The sequence below is a fragment of the Calonectris borealis genome, chromosome 3 (assembly GCF_964195595.1).
Source record: "Calonectris borealis chromosome 3, bCalBor7.hap1.2, whole genome shotgun sequence".
NCBI lineage: Eukaryota > Metazoa > Chordata > Aves > Procellariiformes > Procellariidae > Calonectris > Calonectris borealis.
Window position 1 is genome coordinate 127,515,775 of NC_134314.1, and position 24,398 is coordinate 127,540,172.

At 40.3% G+C, this 24,398-nt stretch overlaps 2 protein-coding genes across 3 annotated transcripts in view; both read left to right on the forward strand.

Annotated features, from left to right (window-relative positions):
- The window catches only part of PSME4 (proteasome activator subunit 4), a 70,582-nt gene extending 56,062 nt beyond the window's left edge, over nucleotides 1–14,520 (forward strand). For both annotated transcript variants that reach the window (XM_075147821.1, XM_075147822.1), the window contains 10 exons: nucleotides 530–621; nucleotides 1,012–1,143; nucleotides 1,802–2,010; nucleotides 2,315–2,400; nucleotides 3,364–3,492; nucleotides 4,554–4,709; nucleotides 9,404–9,566; nucleotides 10,963–11,096; nucleotides 12,106–12,244; nucleotides 12,910–14,520. In XM_075147821.1, coding sequence (XP_075003922.1) covers nucleotides 530–621; nucleotides 1,012–1,143; nucleotides 1,802–2,010; nucleotides 2,315–2,400; nucleotides 3,364–3,492; nucleotides 4,554–4,709; nucleotides 9,404–9,566; nucleotides 10,963–11,096; nucleotides 12,106–12,240 — 1,236 coding nt within the window. In that variant the 3' untranslated portion in view covers nucleotides 12,241–12,244; nucleotides 12,910–14,520. The remainder of the gene's footprint in view (nucleotides 1–529; nucleotides 622–1,011; nucleotides 1,144–1,801; nucleotides 2,011–2,314; nucleotides 2,401–3,363; nucleotides 3,493–4,553; nucleotides 4,710–9,403; nucleotides 9,567–10,962; nucleotides 11,097–12,105; nucleotides 12,245–12,909) is intronic.
- A 6,316-nt stretch (nucleotides 14,521–20,836) lies between these two features.
- Nucleotides 20,837–22,623, forward strand: GPR75 (G protein-coupled receptor 75). Its single transcript, XM_075147838.1, has one exon. It carries the CDS (start codon nucleotides 20,837–20,839, stop codon nucleotides 22,469–22,471), a length of 1,635 nt encoding a protein of 544 aa, XP_075003939.1. The 3' UTR covers nucleotides 22,472–22,623.
- The last annotated feature ends 1,775 nt before the right edge of the window (nucleotides 22,624–24,398 follow it).

Genomic DNA, 24,398 nt, shown 5'->3' on the forward strand with positions numbered 1-24,398 from the left:
ATTTTTGAACTCAAATTACACATTTGTTCTTGCTTTAAAAGTGTGCAACTTAGCATTATGCTGTGCAAGCTAAGTCTTGAGTTATCCTCTAACATACAGTAAGATTTCTATACACTGTGGTGGACTGGGAGTTGTGGTGTCTGAGAAGCAGGGCAAATGATGGGCCACAAATATCTTGGATCAGTAATTCTTTCAAATCACTCAGCAAAATTCAGCATAGTTTGTCAGCCAGAATCCTGGCAATTAATTAGCAAAATTCAGACATGATTATTCATGTATGTCAAAAACGAAGCTAAAATTCCTTCTATGCTTATCATTGCATTTACCAAATAATTAAAGCTGTGTGTAATTTCATTGGGTTTTCCTCCTATTGAGGTTCATTGTGAAGATATTTAACTTTGCACTTGCTTCATAGAATAAAGCCAAGGGATGCAAAGAAAATCTCTATCAAAACTTTCCTTGTTTATACATTATTTACGTTTTTAAAATCCCCAATTTGCTTATATCTCTGATACCCGTTTATTTTCAGGAGAGCAGAGATCCTAGGAAACTGCACTGGTTATTTGAATTGCTGTTGGAATCTCCATTGAGTGGTGAAGGAGGATCATTTGTAGATGCATGGTAAAATTAATTTTAACTTTTATTGTGGCTGAATAAAGAAGGAAATCAAGCATGGATAAAATGTATTGAGAGCGTATTGTGCCAGCTGCTTGTAGAAGTAACGAACAAAAGCGCTCCTTTCCAGTTAGCTTTCCCCACACAATGGCAGTTTCCTCATTATTATTTTTTTAATGTAATTAAATCTAGTTAACAGAATGTGAAGATTTGGAACTGGTATAGCAGCATTACTGTTGTTTCATTCTGTAATTTTAACCCATCTTTGCATGCAATTCACACAAAGACACTTCTATGCATTGACACACACAAAACATTCCAAAACAAGGCTTGGAGGGGACGGGGGAAGGGAGGAACGATATTGTATGACTAAAGGTAAGCTGTTCTGATTCCTAGCCGACTTTATGTGCTGCAAGGTGGCCTTGCACAGCAAGAATGGAGAGTACCGGAGCTGTTGCATAGACTGCTGAAGTACTTGGAACCTAAACTCACGCAGGTTTACAAAAACGTCCGAGAGAGAATAGGAAGGTCAGTGTTCTCTTCTGCAGTTCTTGGGGTTTTTTTCTCTTCATTTTATTTGGGTAATTGACTATCTAAATAATTACACTGAAGTGGTGACTGCTTATCTTTGTGCGTTAATACTGGTCATAGAAATTAGATAAGTTATTGTTAACAGACTTGCTTCAAGTGACTTCTCTATTTTTGTCTTTTATTGTATATGGCCTGTTATGTTTATGTATGATATCTCTAAAGCTTTTAAAAAAACCCCCAACAAACACCACCACCCCACCACCCCACCCCCCCCCAAAAAAAACAACCAGCCAAAAAAAAAATCAAAACCACAACACCACAACCCAAATTAACTGTGTTTAAGCCCTAATAAGCCATAAATATCCAGGGAATCCTTTAGAGAGCATTTTAGTGACTTAAAAACTAGTTGCAGATCTGTTTGGAGGAGAGAGGGGTTATAGCTTAGTGATTGTCTAATCCTGCTTGATTCAAATACCTACAGAGAGGGTATTTGAAAAACATTTGTTTTTAAATAACTTCGAAGTGAAGATAAGAGGAAATTTTCTATAACTACTAAACTTCAAAGTTCAGAAAATTGATCTCAGATCACTTTTAGCTATGTCCTCTAGACAGCAGTCATGCTAACTGTATGTTCTTGCTTTCTTTGCTTTTTCAGTGTTTTGACCTACATATTCATGATAGATGTTTCCTTGCCAAATACTGCTGCAACTAAATCTCCTCGTGTCCATGAATTTACTACCCGGATACTTGAAAATCTTAAACCTCTCATGGAAGCAGATGAAGAAATTCAGAATCATGTTATGGAAGAGAATGGAATTGGTGAACAAGATGAGCGAACTCAGGGCATTAAACTCTTGAAAACTAGTGAGTTACTTAATGAGGTTAAGAAATGGGGGGTATTTTAGGACACGATGATTGATGTCTGCAAATCATACAGTTGCAGAACACCATTTCACCTCTCAGATCTGTGCTGCGACAAGGTATCTGCTGTTTCAGGGTTGAGGTTTATAAAGTCACCTTTACAGGGTCAAAGTACCAGTATAGGTCCACTCTAATGTGTGAAAATCCCCCAGGCAAGTCTTGCAATAAATTTGATCTATAATTTGTTTTGGGATTATTACTATTTTTTATCTTCTTAGTCAGTGATCATTTCTCTTTACAAAAACAGTTCTGAAGTGGTTGATGGCAAGTGCAGGACGGTCCTTCTCTACAGCTGTCACAGAGCAACTCCAGCTTTTACCCTTATTTTTCAAGGTATATGCTTTAATTACTGCTTTATTAGTCATGTTTGATTAAAAAGGGCTTCTATATATAAAACGAAGTTATAAGGGACTTCTGAAATAAAAAAGAAAATGAATAATGGTCATAAAAAACATGCATACTGAGGAGGCCCAAATGGGATTTTTTGTGCTTATGTATGTTTACAGCTGGTAATCTAGCCTGTTAAATGGTTTCCTGACAATAATGACTTGTAGGTGAATGCCCTGTACATGTGTAATTTGGGGGGAAAAAGTGTTTAATTCATGGGGGGAAAAAGTGTTTAATTCATGAATGAGTGTATGTTGTTTCTGTTCTGATACTTACCTTTAGTTATTTTCTTTTGTTCCATGATTATACAATTCTTTCTGAATGGTGGTCCTTCTCTTGTTTTTCCTGGCACCTCTAATCCTTGTATTCTTCTATGAAGCTGGGTCATTCAGTGCTACATATCTGAAATAATACATATTTGCATGCTCCAAAGCATGTATCTTACTTTATATAAACATCAGTCAGTTATCCAACAATAATGGTTTACTTAGTGAAATACTGATAAAGCTTTCTCTCAGTTTTGGACCTACATCTAAAATGTCAAATTAATTGGATTTGTTACCAAAACAGTTGCAATGGGGAACCAAAGTCTTAGCGGCACCCATTTAATCCTCCTTAAGAGCTTCAGACTAGCTCTTACGTAAGTTTAGATAAGTAGTATATGGTGCAAGGAACAAGGATCTCATGACTCTATTTGCTTTTTGCCACAGCTTATTGCTGAGAATATTTTAGTATTATATTGATTGTTTTTCCTAGTTAACTTAATCTTTCAGCATTATGTTGATTGTATTTTTCCTAGATAACTTCTCTTTCATGAGATTAAACTAGAAAGTTTCAGGATTTTGCTGTTAGCAATGCTTATTTACTAACACTATCCTCCCCCCCCCCCCCTCTGATTTTGTTCTGTAGATTGCACCGGTAGAAAATGACAATAGCTATGATGAGCTCAAAAGAGATGCTAAGATGTGCTTATCATTAATGTCTCAGGGTTTGCTGTATCCTCAGCAAGTGCCTTTGGTACTTCAGGTGCTAAAACAAGTGAGTACAGTCTAAATAGCTTAAAGCTTCTTGTTATCTGATGCGCTCTGTGCTTTTTTTTTTTAAAGATTATGCAATAGTTGTGATTTGAAGAGAATCAAATACTGATTTTCTTAGAGGTGAAAGGAAAGAGTTTATTACAAGTGTTTTAAAACATTCTTAGAAACAGTAAATGTATTTTGTTTTGTTTCCTACTTCCAAACATTTAAACAACTTGTATCTTGATAAGAAATTGAGCAGTATTTTAATAAATTAAAATTTAGTTCAGTAGTAGATCAGTTTAAGCCATACATGTCTCCTCATGAGCATAACAAATCAAAATCCAGTTTCAAAATGAGTCACCATATAAAGATCTGCCCTTGAATCTCTGCCTTTTTATAGTTTTACAGTATATTTATCAATTGCTACGGCTTTCTGAAAAGCAACGCAAATGAAAATGCAGTCTTGAATTGAATGGTTCATTCTGTATACAGTTTGTCATGCAAGAAATGCATTTTTTTTCTCTAGTAATTCGAGACTGATCTACACTAGTAAAATTACCTATTGGTAATGTTGGTGTAAGTTGTACACACAGTCAAAATAGTAACTGCAGCGTTGCAAGCCAGGCTGCACCAATGCCTGATGGTTTCAATAATTTGGACTTCCATAAGCACGTGGAGATAAAAGTCAAGGAACCTGAAAAAACTTTGCTTTCCAAATTTACTGCATAGAATATATATACACTCAAGCAGAACTGAATTTCTGGTTTATTTCTATATGCCTTATGACTGATGCTGGAAATCAATCAAAGGGAGAAACTTGCCTACTTTGTCTTTTACAGCATTAGGTATCTGTTAAATAACAGTATGCTTTGGAAGTTAAGCCTGTAATAAATTATTATTTAAATAATAATTGTGTGCTTTGGAAATTGAAGAGTGTATGAAACAAAAATATCTGAATAAGGGAAGTTTTTTGCAACTGTCCCCAAAAGCTTTTTCTTAAATATTGTTAGCTTTATGTCAGGTAGCTGCTTTCCTTCACATTCTTCCTTTCTCATGCTCATTATTTATTTTTACTTGTAGACAGCAAGAAGCAATTCTTGGCATGCTAGGTATACCATATTAACCTACCTCCAGACCATGGTGTTCTACAATCTCTTTATCTTTCTCAACAACGAAGCAGCAGTCAATGACATTAGATGGCTGGTTATAAAACTCCTGGAAGATGAACAGCTTGAGGCAAGTAATACCTTTTCTGAAATGCTTTGTTTCACGTGACTGCTTTCTTGCCTTTGTCAAGTTTTGTGAAAAAGCTACCGGTTGTAAATTAATACAGCAAGTATTTCTAGCTTAGCATTCTTCCTATTTTGAAAATATAACTACCTTTTATAGGATTTATTTCTTTCATATTCCATTTTTTCTTTTAATATTCCATTCCAGGAAAACAGCTGTTTAGAAAATACGTCACTAGTGATTTTTTAAAGTTCCATTGTTCCTACTTTTTCAACAGAATGGAACATTGCTTTGTTTCGTTCTTGGTTTAAGTACAGCTGAAATAGGGATATTATCATTTACTATAAGTATTAGCATGGATGTTGGTAGAAAATTCAACTTCCAACAAGGTGAAATGCCTTCCTCTGTGAAAACTGTATAAAACCACTATTTATTACTCTATAGGTCTGTTTCCTATTTAATCATATCAGCTTATTAATGACAAAAATACTTTTTTTTTTAATACATCCAGCTCACTAAGGAAGTATTTGTTTCGTTATAAGTAGATTTTCCGTAGTTTTGTGAAGGATGCATGCATAATTGGACAGAATTTGTCTAGCAGATGCTGTTTCTGAGGTGTTACATGATTCAAAAAGATAAGAGTTGTAAGCTTCTTGTCAGTCTGACAAGTTTTTGTATGTCTCTTGAGCTAGTGATACTTCAGTATATACAAATGGAGGCAAAATCCAAAATCTTGCCTGTGGTACATGCATGCGGTTGAAGATCCGTGTATGAATGCACAGTATGCTCTTAGAAATGCTATCGGGATCATAAGCTTGTTCTCAGGGGGAAAAAAAAAAACCAAAACACAAAAAACCCCCAAAAAACGTGCCTGATGTGAATCATTGAGTCTTGTTTGTCAGGCTTCCAAAAGCTGGGGGAAAATCACGAAAGTATTTTATTCTGTATCACTAATTTACAGAACTGAAGGCTTGTATTAAATGATGTGAATTTAAGTATGTTTGATCATGTTCAAGCACAGTGAAGAATCTTTAGCGTTAACCTCCAGTCTGTTCCATTTACCCTGCGCCATCTTTTTCACTGTTTTGTGTGCTGTTGGCAATTATCAGTGAAATCCTTCTTTTGGGTGCTTGGGTGCTTTTTTTCTTTCTAGAAGAAAGAGAAGATTCTGAAGTGTGATAAGCCTTCTGCCAAAACAAAGGTCCTGGTTTAGGTCTTCCTGAAGCTACATTTAAAACAGTAGCTATACCTGAGGTGTGAAGCTTGCTTTTGTGAACAGTAACTTGGGAATAATTTGAATATACAAATGAAAATTTCTGGCTTAAAAGGTTTGACATTACAATCTCTGTAAGTGCGTGTAATACTTAAAGAACAGCACTTGGACTAGTCGCCCAACCATGCCAGTTGCAGTCTTTGGATGAGCTCTCATGTCTTTCATGTCACTATTTGCTATAGTGAGCTAGAAAGCAAAAGCTGGCAATCCAAGATAAGTTGTTTCCCACACCAGTCAGAACACTTACCTCATAATCTCATGTCATTTTGAAAAATACCTTTTATTCACTTTAATACAATTTATCTAGTTCTTTTAAATGTACAAAAATTATTCTTCTGCACTACAGAGATGCAAATCAGAAAAGCTTGTCTATGTTCATAACCACTTATGATCATGTTGTTACCATGGAAGCTTTCACTTTTCTTTGAAAAGTAACCTTGTTCTTTCTTGATAATAATTGGCAAGATGCAGTATCTTGCAGAGTAATTCCTATGTATTTTTTTAATGCTGGATTTTTAAAATGAGTGTGCTTTCAGTAGAATCCCTAGCTTTAAGTAGCATTTGGTGTCTTTACCTTGTGGAACTGACATTTTGGATCTTGGATTTGAAGATACTTTTTCTTTTTTTTTTTTTTTTTTGCTTATTTTGATACAAAGGTGCCAGACCGAATGATTCTGCTCATATTGTTTTTTGCTTTAATATACAGTTTACTCTTCTAATATTGCTAGAATTCTCAAACTTCCTGGTGATTTCATATTTTTTCATAAAATCATTGCAACAAACCTTGGCAATGTCAGATGACCACACTGAATGTCAAATAGCAATGGGACTGCAATACAAAGAGAATGTGGGTCATAGGACAGTCTGTCTTCTATCGAATGCAAATTTCGTGCATCCAACTTTAAGCACATCCAACTTTAAGCATAGGTCTCTAGGATTGAAGAATGCTATACTTAAATGGTATTGTGGGAAATTCTCCTGAAAGTGAGAGGAGTCATGGAGCTGATGGAGTGCTATGAATGTAAGAGCTAATGTGACCCTGCAGCTGGTACAGGGAAAAAGTATACAGTCCTGGAAAATAACGTCTCTGTGTACAGCTGCATAACCACCGTTGAATATCACGTCTAATTTTCATGTCATATAGCCAGTTGGAGAGAGCTGCAGGAATGATTTGAGTTTGGGAAAGCACGTTTTGCACTAAATAATTCTATTTACTCAGTCAGAAGTAGAGGAAAAGTGAAAATGACTCTATTCAACTTGGAGTTACGGTTAAAGTGATAGCCTAGCTAATGTGAAAGCAGCTTTCTTACAGTTTTCTCAGCCATAATTTGATCTAGGAAGCTATCTGGGTAGGTGCTTCATGTGTTTATATTTTTATAAATCAGTATACTGAATACATTGCACTCATGTCTTCATAAACATTTTTCATATTGCACTGCAATATTGCAGAAATGGGAATATTTTCTCTTTGTGTAAGTAGCCCGTTGCAAGTACTGCACTTAGGTTTTATTGTGCTGTTGAGTGTTTTAGTTCTGTTACCGTTACAGTTGTGTGGACCTTGGTCAGTCAATTCTGACCAAAAAAAAACAAACAAACATACTTGATTGGAAGAGTATTCCTCTGCTACTCCTCTGCAGTTTTTATATTCTATAAGTCATCATGTGAGTATGATGATCTGTAAATTATTTAATGTCAGTTGTTGTGGTGAATGATTAGCTTGTTAATATACAATTCTAAAGGCTTTGCTTCTAGGAGCTCCTTGCAGTAAAATGTTCCTTTTAGTTAGATTATTAATTTAGAAATGAAAGTGGTTTTAATACAGTGAATAGTGATGTAAATGAGTACAGTTCACTTGGGAGCTTGCTCACTTTACAGCCAAGCTTCTTTCTATTCTGGGTCTTGCATTAGCACGTCATGTTTCATTTAATAGCTTAGTTCTTAAGAGACTCACAAATTGCTGATAAACAATACTGGCAGACTTTCACTTCGTACTTCTTTATGCTGTTAACAAAGAAGATCACGTTTGAATAATATGTTGTAGAAATTTAAATGGAATGAAGTGAAGTCTCAAGAGCTTATTGTAACTTACTATGTTTAATTATTGCAGCAGTTGCAGCTATACTTATTGCTTTGTGGAGGTTCAGAACATTATGTTCAAGGATGTAATTTATTATAATCTGCTGCATTGGATTCAGAGCGTTGGTAGGTGTTTGTACTCCAGATAGTCAAATGTTCTGTTTACAGTTACGTGTAACAGTATGTTCTTACCAAAAAATCTGGTGACTGCTGTCAGCGTTTCAACAAGTTGATTTGGTTTTCAAGTTTGTAAATGTTGGGAGGTTTTTGTCAGCCTGCAATTATTGAAAGTGGAAGTGAGTTTTGGAGGGACTCCCAATTTAAATATGGTCTTACAGTTCTATAACTTTATGGTTTGGGAAAATTCGAGTAGGTGAGACAAATTAGTGAAACTGATTGGTTAATCACTTGCTTTTAAAAGCAAGTGATTGAGTTGTCTGTACTTGTAATCCACTAACAATGCGTTGTGGCTGTTGTAAAAGGAATGGAAATGGAGATCTGCATTTTGAATGGTTTGGCAATTAGATGAAAATCTAGTTTAGCCTTGTTCTTTCTGGTTTCTGTGTTAGCGAAGAGAAGAATATTTTTCCAACCTGGAATTCTGTTTTTTGTTCATGTAGTGAAAAGAACTGGTACTCAGGACAACAAAGTAAATAATGCTGGAGCGTTATAGAACTGAATTGTTGACCATAAACCACTGAAGTTAGCTGTCATTGTTTATTAATTCCAGCATCTGTTGTGTATCTCAAAGAATTCTTGTGCTACAGGTGGAACAGAATCAGCTTTGTCTCATGAACACACCTTCTACCTTCTCTTGGAATGGCTCTTCTGCCTTTGTCAATTCTAATGTCTCCACATACATTTGAAGGGCAAAACTAAATGCTTTTGAATAGCGCATACATTTTTTTGCTTGGTAAAACTAATGTTAATACAGAGACTATTACAAATTTTGTAAAGCAGGTTGATTATTTGGGGTGGGGCATCTTGTTCTCATTCAAAGTCTGTTTTTAAACTTTCTAAAGCTAATTTAGTCTATCATATATAGGTCTTGACAATGGAGTTTAATTACATTATTTGCTCGAGTAGTAGGTTACTTTATGACAAATTATGTGAAGGTAGTTCTACATTATAATAGAACTATGTTTATTAAATTGTAAAGAGCTATACAGTAAACTAGTAGTAGTTTATGATCTATGAGATAATGGGATAATATTTTAAAGACTTTTCTTGGGCGGAGTTTGGTAACTTGGCCTAGTTGGATATGCTTAAAAGGATAGTAATAGCATAAATACCTGCTTCTTGCTATGCATGTGTGCTTAGTAATTGTGGTATGTACTATCTCTGCTCACAGGTGAGAGAAATGGCTGCTACCACGCTAAGTGGACTGCTACAGTGCAATTTTCTCACTATGGATGGTCCCATGCAGACCCATTTTGAACAGCTGTGCAAGATGAGGTTACCGAAAAAACGAAAGCGAGACCTGGGTTCAGTGGTGGATACAATTCCTTCCGGTGGTAAGAAAATCGCTTCAGAGACTAAAACCATGCATGTCGATAGCAGGCTAGGAAGAAATATATATTTTGTGCTACACTTAAATGCTTATTCTGCAAGCACTCCAGAGGGAATAGGATTTGTCCTGTGGTTAAGCAGTATTTAGAAAATTAACATATACCCAGAGAAACCTATAAGGTCTGTTGCCCATGCAAATGTCTTTCCTTGCTAAGCATTCATAAACCATAATGGCAAATCACTTGTCTTTATGTACCTTATTGTCTGTTTCTGTGTGTGTAGTGCAGATCCTAATCCTTGTTAAGTGCTTTGAGAATTTGATTTACAGCATAAATTATAAGTAAGAATACACTACTACTAAAAAAAGCAAATAATGGGTTTTTTATGATGTATTCCTACGTTAAACTAATTTATTACTTTTCCAGAATTAACACTAAAGAGATTTCTCCATTTCCCATGTGCACAGTTCACATAGTTAGGAATGCAGATGATGAGGGATAGCTGTTTCCTCCGTAAATAAACTTCCTTAGCTGCCACAACATAATTTCACTCCTTTCCCACCTTACCTTCTATTTGTTAGCAGTGTGGTTTTTTATTCTAAAAAAAAAAAAACCAAACCTACCCAACACACCAAAAAACCCCCAACCAACCAACCAACCAAGCAAAAAAACCAACAAAACAAACAAAAAAAAAACCCCCACAAAAACAGAACTAAAAAAACCCTTAGTTAACCTTAGTTAGGAGCTTTGGCTTCTGACCAAACATTTAGTGCATCTGAGTCACATTCATTTGACCCAGAAGGACTGGGTTTCCATATTGTCAAATAGTTCCGCTATTTGAGAAAACGTTCTGAACATAAAATAGGGAACAGTGGAGATGTAGTTCATGAGCTATTTACAGCGTAGAGAGAAAGATTCTTTGAGAGAAGAAAGCTCTTTTGAAAAGTTTATAAAGTATATAGCAGTTGCAGATTAAGTTTTTTACACATTCTTCCATTAGAAATGAAAAATAGAATCATAGAATGACTCTGATTCCGTGTTAAGAAGGCAGAAGCAATTTGGAGATCCAAACACTTGTGTGAATTTATTTGACTATATGATCTGTAGAACTATCTGGTTTTCTTTAGAAGCTAGAGATCTCTCTACTGTGGCAGGGTTGTGTTTGGTTTTTTTTTTTTTTCCAAATTCAGGGTCAAAACTCACTCAAAGTTAGTATTAGTATGTTATTCTAATTAGATCACCTCTGTTTAACATATTGGCTCTCTTCAGTCATTCCCATCAGTTAAAAATAGCCTTATTTTCATTGATAACCCGTTTTAAGTTTGTCTCTAAGACATTGAGGAATGTCTTAGAGAAGATAGTTGCACCTTGCCAAATGTAAATTAATATCCTGCAATTGCAGACTTGGTTAAACGCCATGCTGGTGTACTAGGACTTAGCGCGTGTATTTTGTCAAGTCCGTATGATGTACCCACCTGGATGCCGCAGCTCTTGATGGATCTCAGTGCCCATCTTAATGATCCTCAGCCTATTGAGGTAAAGATACTTGTATCATTTTTCTATTCAATGTAACACATCTAAAATACGCTTGACTCATTCTTAGTTCCCCTTTCCTAGAAAAAAAATATGAACCTATTAAGAAACTTAGTTTCTGCTGCTTTTTTTTAAATGGTTCCAAATACATTTTAAGTAATGGACTGCTTTAAAGTATTTTTCGTGGTAGTTCTGTTCTTGCTTTCAAATTTAAAGCATAAACTGAAAGCTGCAGGAACTATATCTGTAATGAGGAAATAGTCTTTTTTAATTAAAAAATGGCACTTACCATGCCATTCTAGAAAATATCAACCTGAACCAAAAAATCACTCTGACATTTTTAAAACAAGGCTTTACAAGCAGCCCTAGAAACAAGTTTTTAATGAAATAGTTACCTTTAACTCCATTTTTTTTGCCCTGTCTATTTGGTTTTGTTGACCTTTGCTGTTTTAACGGAGTAGTGAGCTTATGACTGAAGAATTCGTTAGATTTAACAGACTTTGCTATGGTGTGCTTTACTGAATCAAGAAACTGAACTGATTGGACTTTTCTTTTGTTGATTTAATAATAATCTTAATTATTTTAATAACAGAAGATAGTTTTCCTCTGATTTGTTTCTTCTGTGCACCTCATGTGATTCATCAACTCTTTCTCATGTTTTGAGACCCAAACCATTGGTTTGAAATACCCAAGGAAAAGGAAGAGGAGAAAACCATTTCACTTATACTGTATAAAAATCTATTAATTTTTTCAAACTCAAAATTGTAGGTCAAAGAATCCTTTTTATAAGAATGTTGGAGTCGTGACACTGCTCAAAAGACTAATCAGAACTGTAAAAATTAAAATACTGGGGAACTGGGCTGAATTCCCCAGAGCCCTTCTAACCTTTGTAACTGCTCAAACACTTTGCTCTACTCAGCAGTTATTTTTGTTGTATTCCATGTTGGTTTTTTTTGTCGTGGAGCTTAAATCCATAACTGATACAGAACAATACTGATTGTCTGCTCTGCAGATGACTGTGAAAAAAACGCTGTCAAATTTCCGGAGGACCCATCATGACAACTGGCAGGAGCATAAACAGCAGTTCACGGATGACCAGCTACTAGTGCTTACTGACCTCTTGGTTTCACCATGCTATTATGCATAGTTAGGTAAGGTTGTTTGTTTTGACATAAATTGACAGAAACATCAGTCTTCTGAAATCTAGTCTAGCTCTCCAGTCTAGCATGGAGTAGGGAGGAGTCCCTAAACCACAGGGAGAATTAAGTCCCTTGCACCTCCGGAGGTCTGTTCAGCATCAGATTTATTTTGGTTAACTGTTGTCCATCTTTCTGTGTGTCCCTGTATTACACTAGTGTTTTGCTAAGATGCTCACACTTGTTTTCTTGAATATTGATGTTCCTTTTCTCCATTTTCTGCCAGTTGGCTGCCTTTTAATTGTCTGGCAGTTTCACTAAAGGCAAGGTACTTGCTGCTTTGTACTTCTGATGCCTCTGAGGACTTTAGCCTACCACCCAATCCGGTATATCATCTACATCTCACGATGGGGAATGACTGCTACCAAACTGTTTCCTCTTCCACATTATGGCTTTGCTACTGGGTCTCTTCACACAGGCATGTCCCCAAAGAGTGAATCCATTCCTGGGGTTTCTCTTTGTTACGCTACAAGATTCTGATCTCTATTGTATTGTGATGTTTTGTGACAGTATTCCAAGAGAAGTTTTAATTTATATTTTCATTTTGTTCTGTGGTAATAGCATGAGGCAGTAATCTTGTTTTGACTTCTTGTTTTGAATTCTTTCTTCTTTCTTTTCAGGTTTCTCCTGGAAAAATGAGGATGTACGAACCTTTCTGTGAAATAAAGGAAACTCAAAGAAATTTATCATGTAGAAAACTTTGTGTTGGAAATCCTGATGCCTAATCAAAACCACTTTTAAATACAAACATAAAGACCTGGTTCTATTCAAAAAGAATTTCACCTCCCCAGGGAGCAGCTGTGGGAGCCCCGCAGGCTCCTCCTAACTGCGCTCACAGGGCCTGGTCATGAGTTTATTGCAAGACCCTTGTCATTGGCCTGCATTACACATCCGTCTTGTTTCTGCTTTCTTGCACACAGTGACTTACACTGCACATTTCTTATCCTCTTTTTCTGACCCTTCTTCCCAGCTGTTTCCGACATCAAAGATATTCAGAACCAGGGAGTGCTGCAAACCGGAATATTATCAGTGAAGCTCTCCAATTCTGTTGATGCAACTTCTTACCTAGTCAGCATACGATACCAGGAACCTATCTTTCTCAGAGTTTATTTTTCACTACTTGGATTTGAGTGCCCATCAGGTGACGGGCTCCATATCATTCAGTCGACCTCAGGGCAGGATTGCCTTTTTGTATCTTCCTTGTCAAAATGTAAATAGCTGATCTTCTCTGTGCAGTATAGATGATGGCAGGACAAAACGTGGGGAGTGAAAGCTCTACTGCCTGGCCAGGTCTTCATAGATAGCTTGACCACGTGTGGAATAAAAATCTATGATTATCTGCATATTTTTAAGGGTGAAAGACTATGGGTGTTTCCATATAATAAGAGCCCACAGATACGAAATTATGGACTATCAAGTGGTGGTTGAATTCACAGAATTACATGTATGCACAGTGTGAAAAAGCACTGAATGGCTGACTATTTTTAACAGCATATTCTCATAAAGATTGTCACTGTTTGAGCAAGCATATCTTGTTCGAAGATTGTGGAAGCTCTGTATGGTTTTTGCCTGCAGCTTTGTTCAGAGACTGATATCTATTGGCTATTTAACAACATGTTTAATATGTGTTACATAGTTGTAAAAGACTGTATAAATTGTAGAGGCATTGCATTGACAAAACATTGTACAGTTTGCAACCTTTTACATAACACCATTGTGAGATTAATTTGTAAAGAATTCATACTTAGATGTTAATACGGTAGTAGTTCTGGCTTTTGTATCAAATCAAATGCCATTATTAGTTTTTTAAATTATTTTCTTTAACAGAATATCTCTTCATGTCTGAAAGGCAGAGGTTGTGTTTTGGTTTTCTTGTATCTCATTATTACTATGTCTCGTTCAGATTTTAATGCAACACTTGTGGCCATCTCTAAATGCTGACATCACGTATTCTAGTGTGACAAGTTCATAGAATGTGAGGTACATTGAAATAATTCATAAACTGGTGTGTGTTTCAACTTTCATGCAACCCTACAGGAGCACTGATACATTTCGACTGATCTACCTGCTGAGTGTGTGACTCATTCCAAACTTCAAAGCACAGTAGTGTTCCTGGTGCAGTATTTAATGAGTGTCAGCACACAGATGTAACCACTGTATAGCGTAGTGCCAAAATTATTATTTCAATTGTGTACGTAGTTTAAGACCCAATAAATGGACTGTTTGTAACATCTGTTTTTTTTTTTTTATTTCTAAGGCGGAAATTTCTTATTTTGAGACTATAACTTAAGGTTGTTTGTTGTGCTTTTGAGCTTTTTGTATGAGGCATGTGTTTATTGTGGGATTTGGCAGTGAGTTACGGCAACGTTAAGGATTAATTAAAGATCTAGTTCTAATGGTTGGGAAACTAGCTTTTATATTTACGTAAAAATATCTTGTACCAGGTGAGGCTTGCCAAAAAACTTACTTCTGAGAAGTACACTTAAAATTGGAGAAACTAGTTTGAAGTGGAGGGGGTTTTGCTGATAGAATTAAAAAAGCTTTAAAAGTAAGGGAAAGTATTTGCTGGAGAGGATCATCTTTAAAGTATGTGTTGGCAGATTAACTGATGGAGCAGATATTATATATGCTGTTTTGCCTACACAAAGGGCAGCTAACTATACGATCCAGCTCTGCTGCTTTTTACTGTAGCTGTGAGTTGCTTTTCTTACATATCTATAGTCAAAGTGTGGCTGGAATTCGTTGTGATGTTGAGGATCCAGTGCTCTGTAGAGAATCATTCTGTAGTCAGAGCTATGATGGCAAATAAGTAGGTGGTATTAATTCACGATAGCTGTTTCTAAATCAGCAACAAATTACTTGATCCAAACAGATGGCCCAGAAAATAGAGTACCTATTCAAAGTACAGTTCTATGGGATAAAATACACCTATGGTAGTGTGAACAAACTTTTACTAATTGATTTTTTGTGGGTGAAAGATTTAGTCTCCTATTCTGAGAATGTAAGAACAATTTTGAGTTTTTCATCAAATACCACAATTCCATTGCTACTTTTATTCTCTAACTTTCTCCAAGCAATATACACACGTAATGAGTTCTGAGCTTTCCATCACTTTTGATGTCTTATGCGGTCTCTTCCCTAAAGTCTTAGAGATGAAACAACTGCAATACCTCAGTCTGGAGAGGGAGACATTTCTAGTGTGAGAAGAGAGAATTTTTCCCCTTGAACAGTCAGGGAGATGGAAAAATATCTTGGAGGTGGTCTGGTAGCCTTGATAGCCTTAGTGACCAGGTCTCAGTCTGCACAAATAACTTCGGTGACCGCCGCTGTTTGAAGCACCAAAGAATGGCAATGATGTAAGGCAGAATTCATTTGTTGGGGTTTGGTTTTTGTTTTCCCCCCCTCGAATTGCAGTGACTTACTGTTTAGTGACTATCTTGCTAGAGTATTAAGTAGAGTGATTTCCCGTATTTCCATAACCAAGTGGGTATATATGTGTATGTGAAAACCTGCTGAAATCACAGCAGAGGCATGATGTTTATTTTGATAAAAATGTATAAGAAAATTATCAAGTAGGCGAATAAGACTTTAATTTGTGCTTTTGGGTGGCACCACAGACTCGACATTGGTGGATTGTGTTATTAACAAGTTGAGCTAATCTGTATATGGATTTTTTAAAAAATGAAAGAGGAAAAGGTATGAAGGTCGTTACTTCTGATAGGGTATGTTATGACTGTATTCCTTTTATGTCCAGGTATCTGCCCTCTCATCCTTTTTACTTCTTGACCAGGCTGCTGGGAGTCCTGTGCTTGGTACACATGGATGACGTCTCCTGTCAGTTTTTCCACAGTTAGGCATCCCCAGCATCCCGCACTCCGTTCAGTCTCGCACTTTCTTCCACAGCTTCAGACTTCCTGGAATCCTGCAGCAGAGACTCCAGCTTCCTTTTCCCCTGTGCTGTGGGAAACACAATAATCTGGTAAGATGTAAAAGGGAAAAAAACCCCAACTTCTCCGTAGAAAGTTTTGCTGGCCATTGTCCTTGCAAGATTTTAACTTTAACCCTGCTGTGAATTACCAGCTAATTTGTTTTACATTCTCACTGGCATTGTGCAGTAACTGGAAGGCAACGTCTGTGGATTTCCCCATCGCAAAATACTCGCTGTACGTAGTCGTAAACTGTGTGGAAGATGAAGAGTGTTGCTAAGCTGTTTAAGGCAACGCACACAAATGGTAACTGGTTTGCACTGAGGGGTTTTTCTCCCTCTTGGTCAATGGGTGCTCCTCAGAGCTATTAAGAGAGATTTAGAAGGGAAAGTCCATGAGGTGAGAGGAAAAAACGGTTAGTATTCTCTCCCTGGAAGGAGAGTGACTCTTAGTAAAGCAGTCTTGAATCAGGAGTTCTCTCAGCACAGATAAAAGCTTGGACTGTTGCCTACAAAGATTATTAGCAAAAATATTTTTGATTTCTGATGGATTAGAGCGGAGTGCTTAGAGGAATTAGCTGCATCCTAACAAGGCAGACTTTTTCAAAGGGCAAAAAGGAGAGGGAGACTTGCTGGCCATGAGCCTTTTCTAATTCTAGATTAAATGACATTTTCCACAAAAGGCTTGTGAAAGTTCAGCCTACTTTCCCTGCTTGGGCTCTTAGCACCTTCACTGCTGCAGGTATTTTGTAGAAATTACCTGAGAAGATTTTGCTGCTAGAGATGGAGCTGGACACCCCCTTCCCTTGGGGAATAGTGAGGGGTACTGGGAAATAGGAGATGCAATCATTTCTCATTGCATACTTAGGAAAAACAGCAGTAAACCCAATAAATCTGTTTTAGCAATAAGTGTAGTCAGATTAGCAGTAAGTCTAGGTAGAAACCTAGGTGAGTTTACCCAGAAAGGGTTCTGTTAAGAGTATCAGTTAAAAGCTTTTATTTGTTCTCTCCTGGGTTTTATTTCTATTTTTCTGGGTTAATTTCCCCTTTTATTATTCCAGCTTCTTTCCCCTACAACTCTTTTGTTAAAATCATAAGGTGCTGTTCTTAGGCTGAGATGGGGGCAGGTTTCCACAATTAAAAGTAATTTTCCAGTTTCTTGTGGTAAATATCTGCAAAACTTGACACTGCTGTAAAAAATGTCTTGGGAACACAATTTCTCCTTATGCAGTAGGAAGTCCAAGGCTAGAAAATATTTGAGAAGCTTGATAGTACTAGAGAGCGCTGTTTTTTTTATTGATTAGTTTAAAGAAAGGCTTAAGAGTGCTGTAAAGAAAGAGTTAATATCCTAGGACCTTGCACAAGGTGCTGCAAAAGTCTTTGCTCTTGTGATTCCTGCCTTGCAAAAGTGAGACGGATTTCTTCCACGGCTCTCCTCCCCTGCCCCAAACTTTGGTAGTTCTTTTAAAAAGGGGCAGGCCCGTGAGACGCTTTGCTGTGCCAAAGGGACTCTGCAGTGTTTCGTGTTCCCCTGGAGATCTTTTTTTGCCTCAGCTCATCCCCTCGCTCCCCGAGTACGAGCCCTGTGTTCCGATGACCTTCTCGTGCACTCGCCGCCTCCTGCAGCGTTCACGGGCTCTCTGCTGAACGCTCGCGGCCATCCGCAGCGTTCCTCAGCGGGCGTCACCAAAACGCTCTCCGGCTTGCGCTTTTCTGTTTGAGGTTCGCAGGCTATAACGAGGAACACCTTTTCTTTCATTTCAAACTATAGTTCATAACTGCAGAGTGGTAGAGCATCTTAAATAAAACAAAAAAAACCCACCCTTGCTCTTCATGGGCCTGCTCAGCATTAATGAAATGAGTGACAATCTAAACCTATTACTATTAGAAAATGCAGAGTTTTCTTTTGCTATTTTGCACATAATTAGTTCTAAAATATTTAAGTCTCTGTAAAGCCCACGTCTTACCGTTTTGACCCTACTCAGGTAGGGATTTCAAAAGTATATAAGAGATCAGAGTCTCAGTCTTCCTTTAAACCCCATGAGCTTACTAAAACAATCCCATTTGGCGTGTGCAGCCTTATTTCTGTATGTGTGCTCCCACCTGCTAATCTAGTAACTATGGGAAATTAAGAAGTCTTAACTGTGGTCATCCAAGGCTGAGCATTTGGCCAAAGAACACCTGGAATTATGTAGACCTTCCCAACTCTTTAAGGGACTCTTGCTTTGCAAAGTGTGTTACTACTCCGGTGGTTTTGGTAAGTGACACCACAGAGATTGTGATAGCCTAATGTGGACTCAGGGATTGGACACACTGTGAAACTACGGTCAGTTTTTATGCGGTGTCTTGCTTACAACTGAAGTGCTGTGCGTTACCTGCTCTGAAAGGACGTGGATATTGTGTGCACGTTGTGTGAAGAGAACAATCATCACGGTTTCCTCAGCATTAATCACTTTGAAGTAATTCACTCTTGCATTAGGCTGATATTTTGTCAGTCTTGTTTAATCACACAGTTCAGCGCGCTCTGATGTTTATAAATAAGAAAATTCAAGGAGGGAGATTCCAGCTTGTCAATGAAAAACCAACTCATACTCAATAGGGCCAGGATTCACCCACAGAATTCAAATTAAGCATGACTTGGAGAACAAAAATACAAGCAAGAATGGAAATAAAAGTGTTAGCCAAGCTGCGAGAAAACATAGCTTGAAGCCACAGGAAACCATGGACATCGTGTTTTGGTTTTTGGACCTTCTCCCTCCTGTATGCGACTAGTTCAAGAACAAAAACCAGGCCAAAGGCACCTGACCTAGGCGCCCAGGTTGCAAGGCGCTGTTGCAGCCTGCTCTGATGGCTGCTGGCATTTCCCTGCCACAGACCTCGACAACAAATCTGGATTGACTGCCAGCTGGAAGTGTGTTTAGCATGCAAGGCTCGTAGGCCGGGCTGCTGTTGTGAGTCATAGGTTTACTAAAAAAATTGCTCTTCGTTTCAGAAAGAAATGCGTTGAAAAATAAACGAGCAAGCGGCACTGACAAGCTTTCAGATGTCAACCTAGCACTCTTGTCGCTGTCTTGATGCTTCTACAAAGCACCACTGTGCTTTCGCATGATTGCTGGGGGTAGGGGTAGATTATTAAGACACTATACAGATTAATGTGTGTGTATATAAAATAAGTAGAAATGTACAGTGTAAGACAAGTGCCCACGCGTAAGTCAGAAGTACTGGGTCTGCTGTATTTTCATAGCACTTTTGTGCCTTGCCTGGCTGGACTTCAATCTCTTCCAACTGCATTTCCAGTACCTGGCGTTGAGGTCCCTCGGTTGTGTCTGCCTGTGACAGCCTGCGCTGGCTCGGAGACCGTGCACTGAGCGTTTCCTGATCGTCGAACCCATGTAAGTATTTCAAAATGATCCCTGTAAGTGCTCAGACATCCAACACTCTCCATCATTTTAAATGACAACTCCTGTATTTGTGATAGTAGTTGGCAGTAAAAAGATAAAGAAATAATAGTGATTATTTCCCCCTCGCCACAAGAATGCAGAAGATCCTTTGCCTTAGATGCTGGGCTTCTGGGTGCAGACAAGCAAAGAAAAAGGGTTTCCCTGCCCCCGAGTTTGCACGGGAAAGCAGTGCAAAAGTGCAAGCAGGGGAAGACGCAGCGTCCAAAACTCTGCCTTAAATTTTGATGATCATCAGGTTTTGGGGCAGGTGTTTTGTTGGTGTTAGGTCAACATGGAGGGACCTCAAAGCCTTGAGCGCCCAGCTGCTGACTTGGTATCCTGGTGAGGGCAGGGCTGTGACATGACTTGTAGCAAAACCTCCAGCCGCCTTATCTTACCCGACTTCTCTGTTTCCTGAAAGCTTCAGGGCTACCTCTGCAGTGTCCCTGGCCCTGCCGCCAGCTTTGCCCTGCCTGCGCCTTGGCTGGTGCTGTGGGAGAGCTCCTGATGGTGCTTCTGAACGGGGCTGGACAGGGTCTGGGACGCTTTGAGAGCTGGTGGAAGTTAATGGGGAGACGCGGTGGAAACCGTAGGAAAGAACGGATCAAAACCAAAGTCTGTGTTGCTACAGCGCCTTGCCTAAAGCAGCCGCTTGCACACAGAGTGCAAGTCTGTGCAACTGGAAACGCAGGTGCGGCTTAGATGCGATTAAGACGCCCAGGAGGGTGCCTGCACCCCCTCACCACCCCAGCCTGTGCCCCAGCAAACGCCTTCCCCGCAGGCAAGGTGCACCTTGCGCTTCCCGAGGCTGCACCAGCGCTTCGCTCGGGGCCGGAGATGGCACGGAGGGCTGGGCGGGGGTGCCGGGCTGTGTGCGCGGCGGGCCCCGTGCCTGCAGCCACACGGCGGGCGAGACTTCAGCCGCCGCCGCAGCCCCGGCCCCGCCGCCCGCCAGCGCCGCGGCGGAGGTAGCGGGGCGGGAGGCGCCTGCGGGGCTCCCGGGCCCGGGCGCGGCGGCCGCTGCGGCGGGGCGGGCGCCATGGCGGGGCGGGCGGCGCCATGTCGGGGGCAGCCCTGAGGGAGCGGCGGCGGCGCGGCCGCGTGCGTGCTGCGGGGCGGCGGGCGGGCCGCCCCCGCCGCGGGCCCGCCTCGGCCGCAGCCGCGGTGAGGCGGCGGGCGGAGATGAACGCGTCGGGGCGGCTGCCGGCGGGGGGCGAGGAGGAGCCCCCCGGTACCTCGCTGCTGCCGCTGGGCGGGAACGGCAGCGCGGGCGGCGGCCCCGGGGAGCTGCGGGAGGGGACCCACGCCGCCACACTGGCGGCCTGCGCCTCCCTGCTGGCCCTGGTCTTCTGCCTGGGCTCCTACGGCAACCTCATCGTCCTCCTGTCCTTCTTCGACCCGGCCCTCAGGAAATTCAGGACCAACTTCGACTTCATGATCCTCAACCTCTCCTTCTGCGACCTCTTCATCTGCGGGGTGGCCGCCCCCATGTTCGCCTTCGTCCTCTTCTTCGACTCGGCCCGAGGCGTCCCGGGCGCCTTCTGCTTCACCTTCCACCTCACCAGCTCCGGCTTCATCATCATGTCGCTCAAGACGGTGGCGGTCATCGCCCTGCACCGGCTGCGCATGGTGCTGGGGAAGCAGCCGCACCGCGCTGCCTCCTTCCCCTGCACCCTCCTCCTCACCCTGCTTCTGTGGGCCACCAGCTTCACCCTGGCCACCCTGGCCACCCTGAAAACCCGCGGCTCCCGCCTCTGCCTGCCCATGTCCAGCTTCGCCAGCGGCGAGGGGAAGATCATCCTCTACCTCTACGTCACCGACTTCATCTGCTGCGTGGCCGTGGTGTCCGTCTCCTACGTCATGATCGCCCAGGCCCTGCGGAGGAACGCCCAGGTGAGGAAGTGCCCGCCCGTGGTGGCCGTGGACGCCTCCAGACCGCAGCCCTTCGTGGGGCCGCCGGCCGCCGGGGCCGGGGAGGGCGTGCAGAGCGCCGTGCCCGCCTTGTACAGGAACCAGAGCTACGGCAAGCCGCAGCACGTCCAGACGCACGGCTACGCCAAGCACCTCGGCCAGCCGCCGGCCACCGCTGCCGGCCGGCTCCAGCTGGTGTCGGCGGTCAACCTGTCCACGGCCAAAGACTCCAGGGCGGTGGTGACGTGCGTCGTCATCGTGCTCTCCGTCTTGGTTTGCTGCCTGCCCCTGGGCATCTCTTTGGTGCAGGACATGCTGTCCAGCAGCGGTGGCTTTGTTCTCTACCAGTTTGAGCTGTGTGGATTTACCCTCATTTTTTTCAAATCTGGATTAAATCCTTTTATATATTCCCGCAACAGTGCGGGACTTCGGAGACGAGTCCTCTGGTGCCTGCAGTACGTAGCCCTTGTCTGTTTCTGCTGCAAGCAGAAGACGAGGCTTCGGGCCATGGGCAAAGGCAGCCTGGAAGTCAACAGGAACAAGTCATCCCACCACGAGACCAATTCAGCGTACATGTTGTCTCCAAAACCTCAGAAAAAGTTTGTGGACCAAGCCTGTGGTCCTAGTCACTCCAAGGAAAGCGTGCTGAGTCCCAAGGCTTCTGTCGGGCATCAGCACTATGCACAGAGCAGCTCAACCCCCATGAACACCCGAATCGAGCCCTATTACAGTATTTACAACAGCAGCCCCTCCCCGGAAGCGAGCACCCCAAATAGCTTACAGCCGGTGAACTCGACTTTCGGGTTTGCCAAATCCTACATTGCCATGCATTACCACACCACCAACGACTTGGTGCGAGACTATGACAGTGCTTCGACTAAGCAGATACCGGTGCCCTCGGTGTAACCGTAGGAAAGGGTTCTGATCTAGCTGATCCCGTGGGTCCCCTTCTTTGCTTTTATTAATGATTATTCTGAACTCAGTGATACAGTACTGCTGCTAATAAAGAAAAATGCCACTAATGTTAATATCCAGCTATTTGCATTTGGAGCGAATACTAGGATATTACTTCCGTGACGCTTTCTTGAATGTCCGCGGCAAGTCAAAAAGGGTGGTATTTTAGATTTGTATTTGGAATTGTTACATGAGGGTGGTTTTGTTACTAAATTTTACTGCTGGACAAGTGAAAAAAACGAAGTGCCATAACTGTGTGATTCATTATGTCACGAGGCAGAATATCTCAGAGAGCAATCTGAGGCTGCGCCAGAAGTATTACCTGTTAAATTGCATACTTGCTGTATTTTCAAGAAGGAAGAACTGAGAGGATGCTTGGTATTACAGTACTTAAGTTCAAACTCTTCCCATTGCAGAAGGTTGAAAGAATCAGTGGTATTTTGTTGTAGCAAGCGAGCGTCAGTAATAACAAAAGTCCTTTCTATTCGCAGGGTGAAATCCTGGTTCCGTTGAGGTAAATGGCAAAATATCCGTGAACTTCAGCTGGAGTTTAGGATTTCAGTCTCGCCTTCCTGAAGCAGGACGAGGCATTTTACAAACAGCGTTATATTGCCACTGGGGAGGGACTTCTGAGAAGTGTTGTGGCACTGTAATAAACTTCTGAAGTGTATATATATATTAATTTCTGCTGTACGTTTATTTTAAGGATCGGTGGCGTTATGTATCCCAAAATAATATATTTGGAGAAGTATTTTACATCTGATAGAAATAACCGTGCAATACCTAATTATAGGTTTTACTTGAGGACAAAGATGAATATTGCAATATTATGGTACTGATACACTATTAGTAACGCAGTCACCTCTGGAATTTTCTAATTCGTAAACTGTTACGCAAAGAGTAGTGTTGCTGGTTGCTTTTTTGTCTATGACTTTGTATAAAAGGGGGAATTGGGGGGATTCAGCTGTGATATTCCTGACAGGTAGAACTGACAGCTATTAACATTTTTAAAAACAGAACAACCACATAACAAGATGACTACAAGTTTTTGAGGTTTTCTTAAGGAGTCTAACACCAGTTTGATTTAAAGATTATTAATCTGTCTACTTATAAACTTTATCTGTTGGTCTACACAGTGAGCAAATAACAGAAGTTAAATATTTTTTTATAAATCCGACCGTTTGTGTTGTGTCACGTGGTGTGGGAATTCCGTATGAAACGGAATGATTCGGAGGCATTTCAATTCCTGACAATTACCGCTTTAAGTGGCCAGATCTTTTCAAAACAAGCAATCACCTTTCAACTTCTGTGGACTTCAGCAGAGCCTTAGTATCTCCGAAATAATCGTGCCACAGACTTTTGGTGCCTCATTATAGGAAAATGCCACATCTTCAGCAAAATTACAGTGACGGAAAGATGATCTGTTATTTTAGAAACAAAAAACCTTCACATCATTGCCGTGTGTGAGCTGTTGTTGGTTTAGGCTATTTGTTAACTAAACTATTTTCAAGATTTTCCTGGAAGACTATTACATTATGAACACTGTTCTTTGTTTAACACTCTGAATTTTAATTAATTTTGAATAATTCAAGACAGCTTTCTTGCAATAAAATGGATGTGAACAACTTTCTAATACAAATGTAAAATTGAAATTATTTCCATAAGTCTTTTCTCTCTGCCCAGATATTTTTCTCTATAAACGAATAACATGGTTCTTTCTAAAATAATTATAAAAGATAACTAAAAGATCTGTCATCTTTGTTTTTTCTGTCATTGCATTTCTCTTTAATGCAAAGCGTCCTAATTTGGAGGGAAAAAGTATGTGGGATCCTGTCATTTTGTCTCAAACTATACGTTCTTAGTTTGAGCAATTACAGTT

Bases quoted from the DNA above. Each gene is read 5' to 3' on its own strand.
- GPR75 (XM_075147838.1), top strand. From the start codon at position 20,837: ATGAACGCGTCGGGGCGGCTGCCGGCGGGGGGCGAGGAGGAGCCCCCC.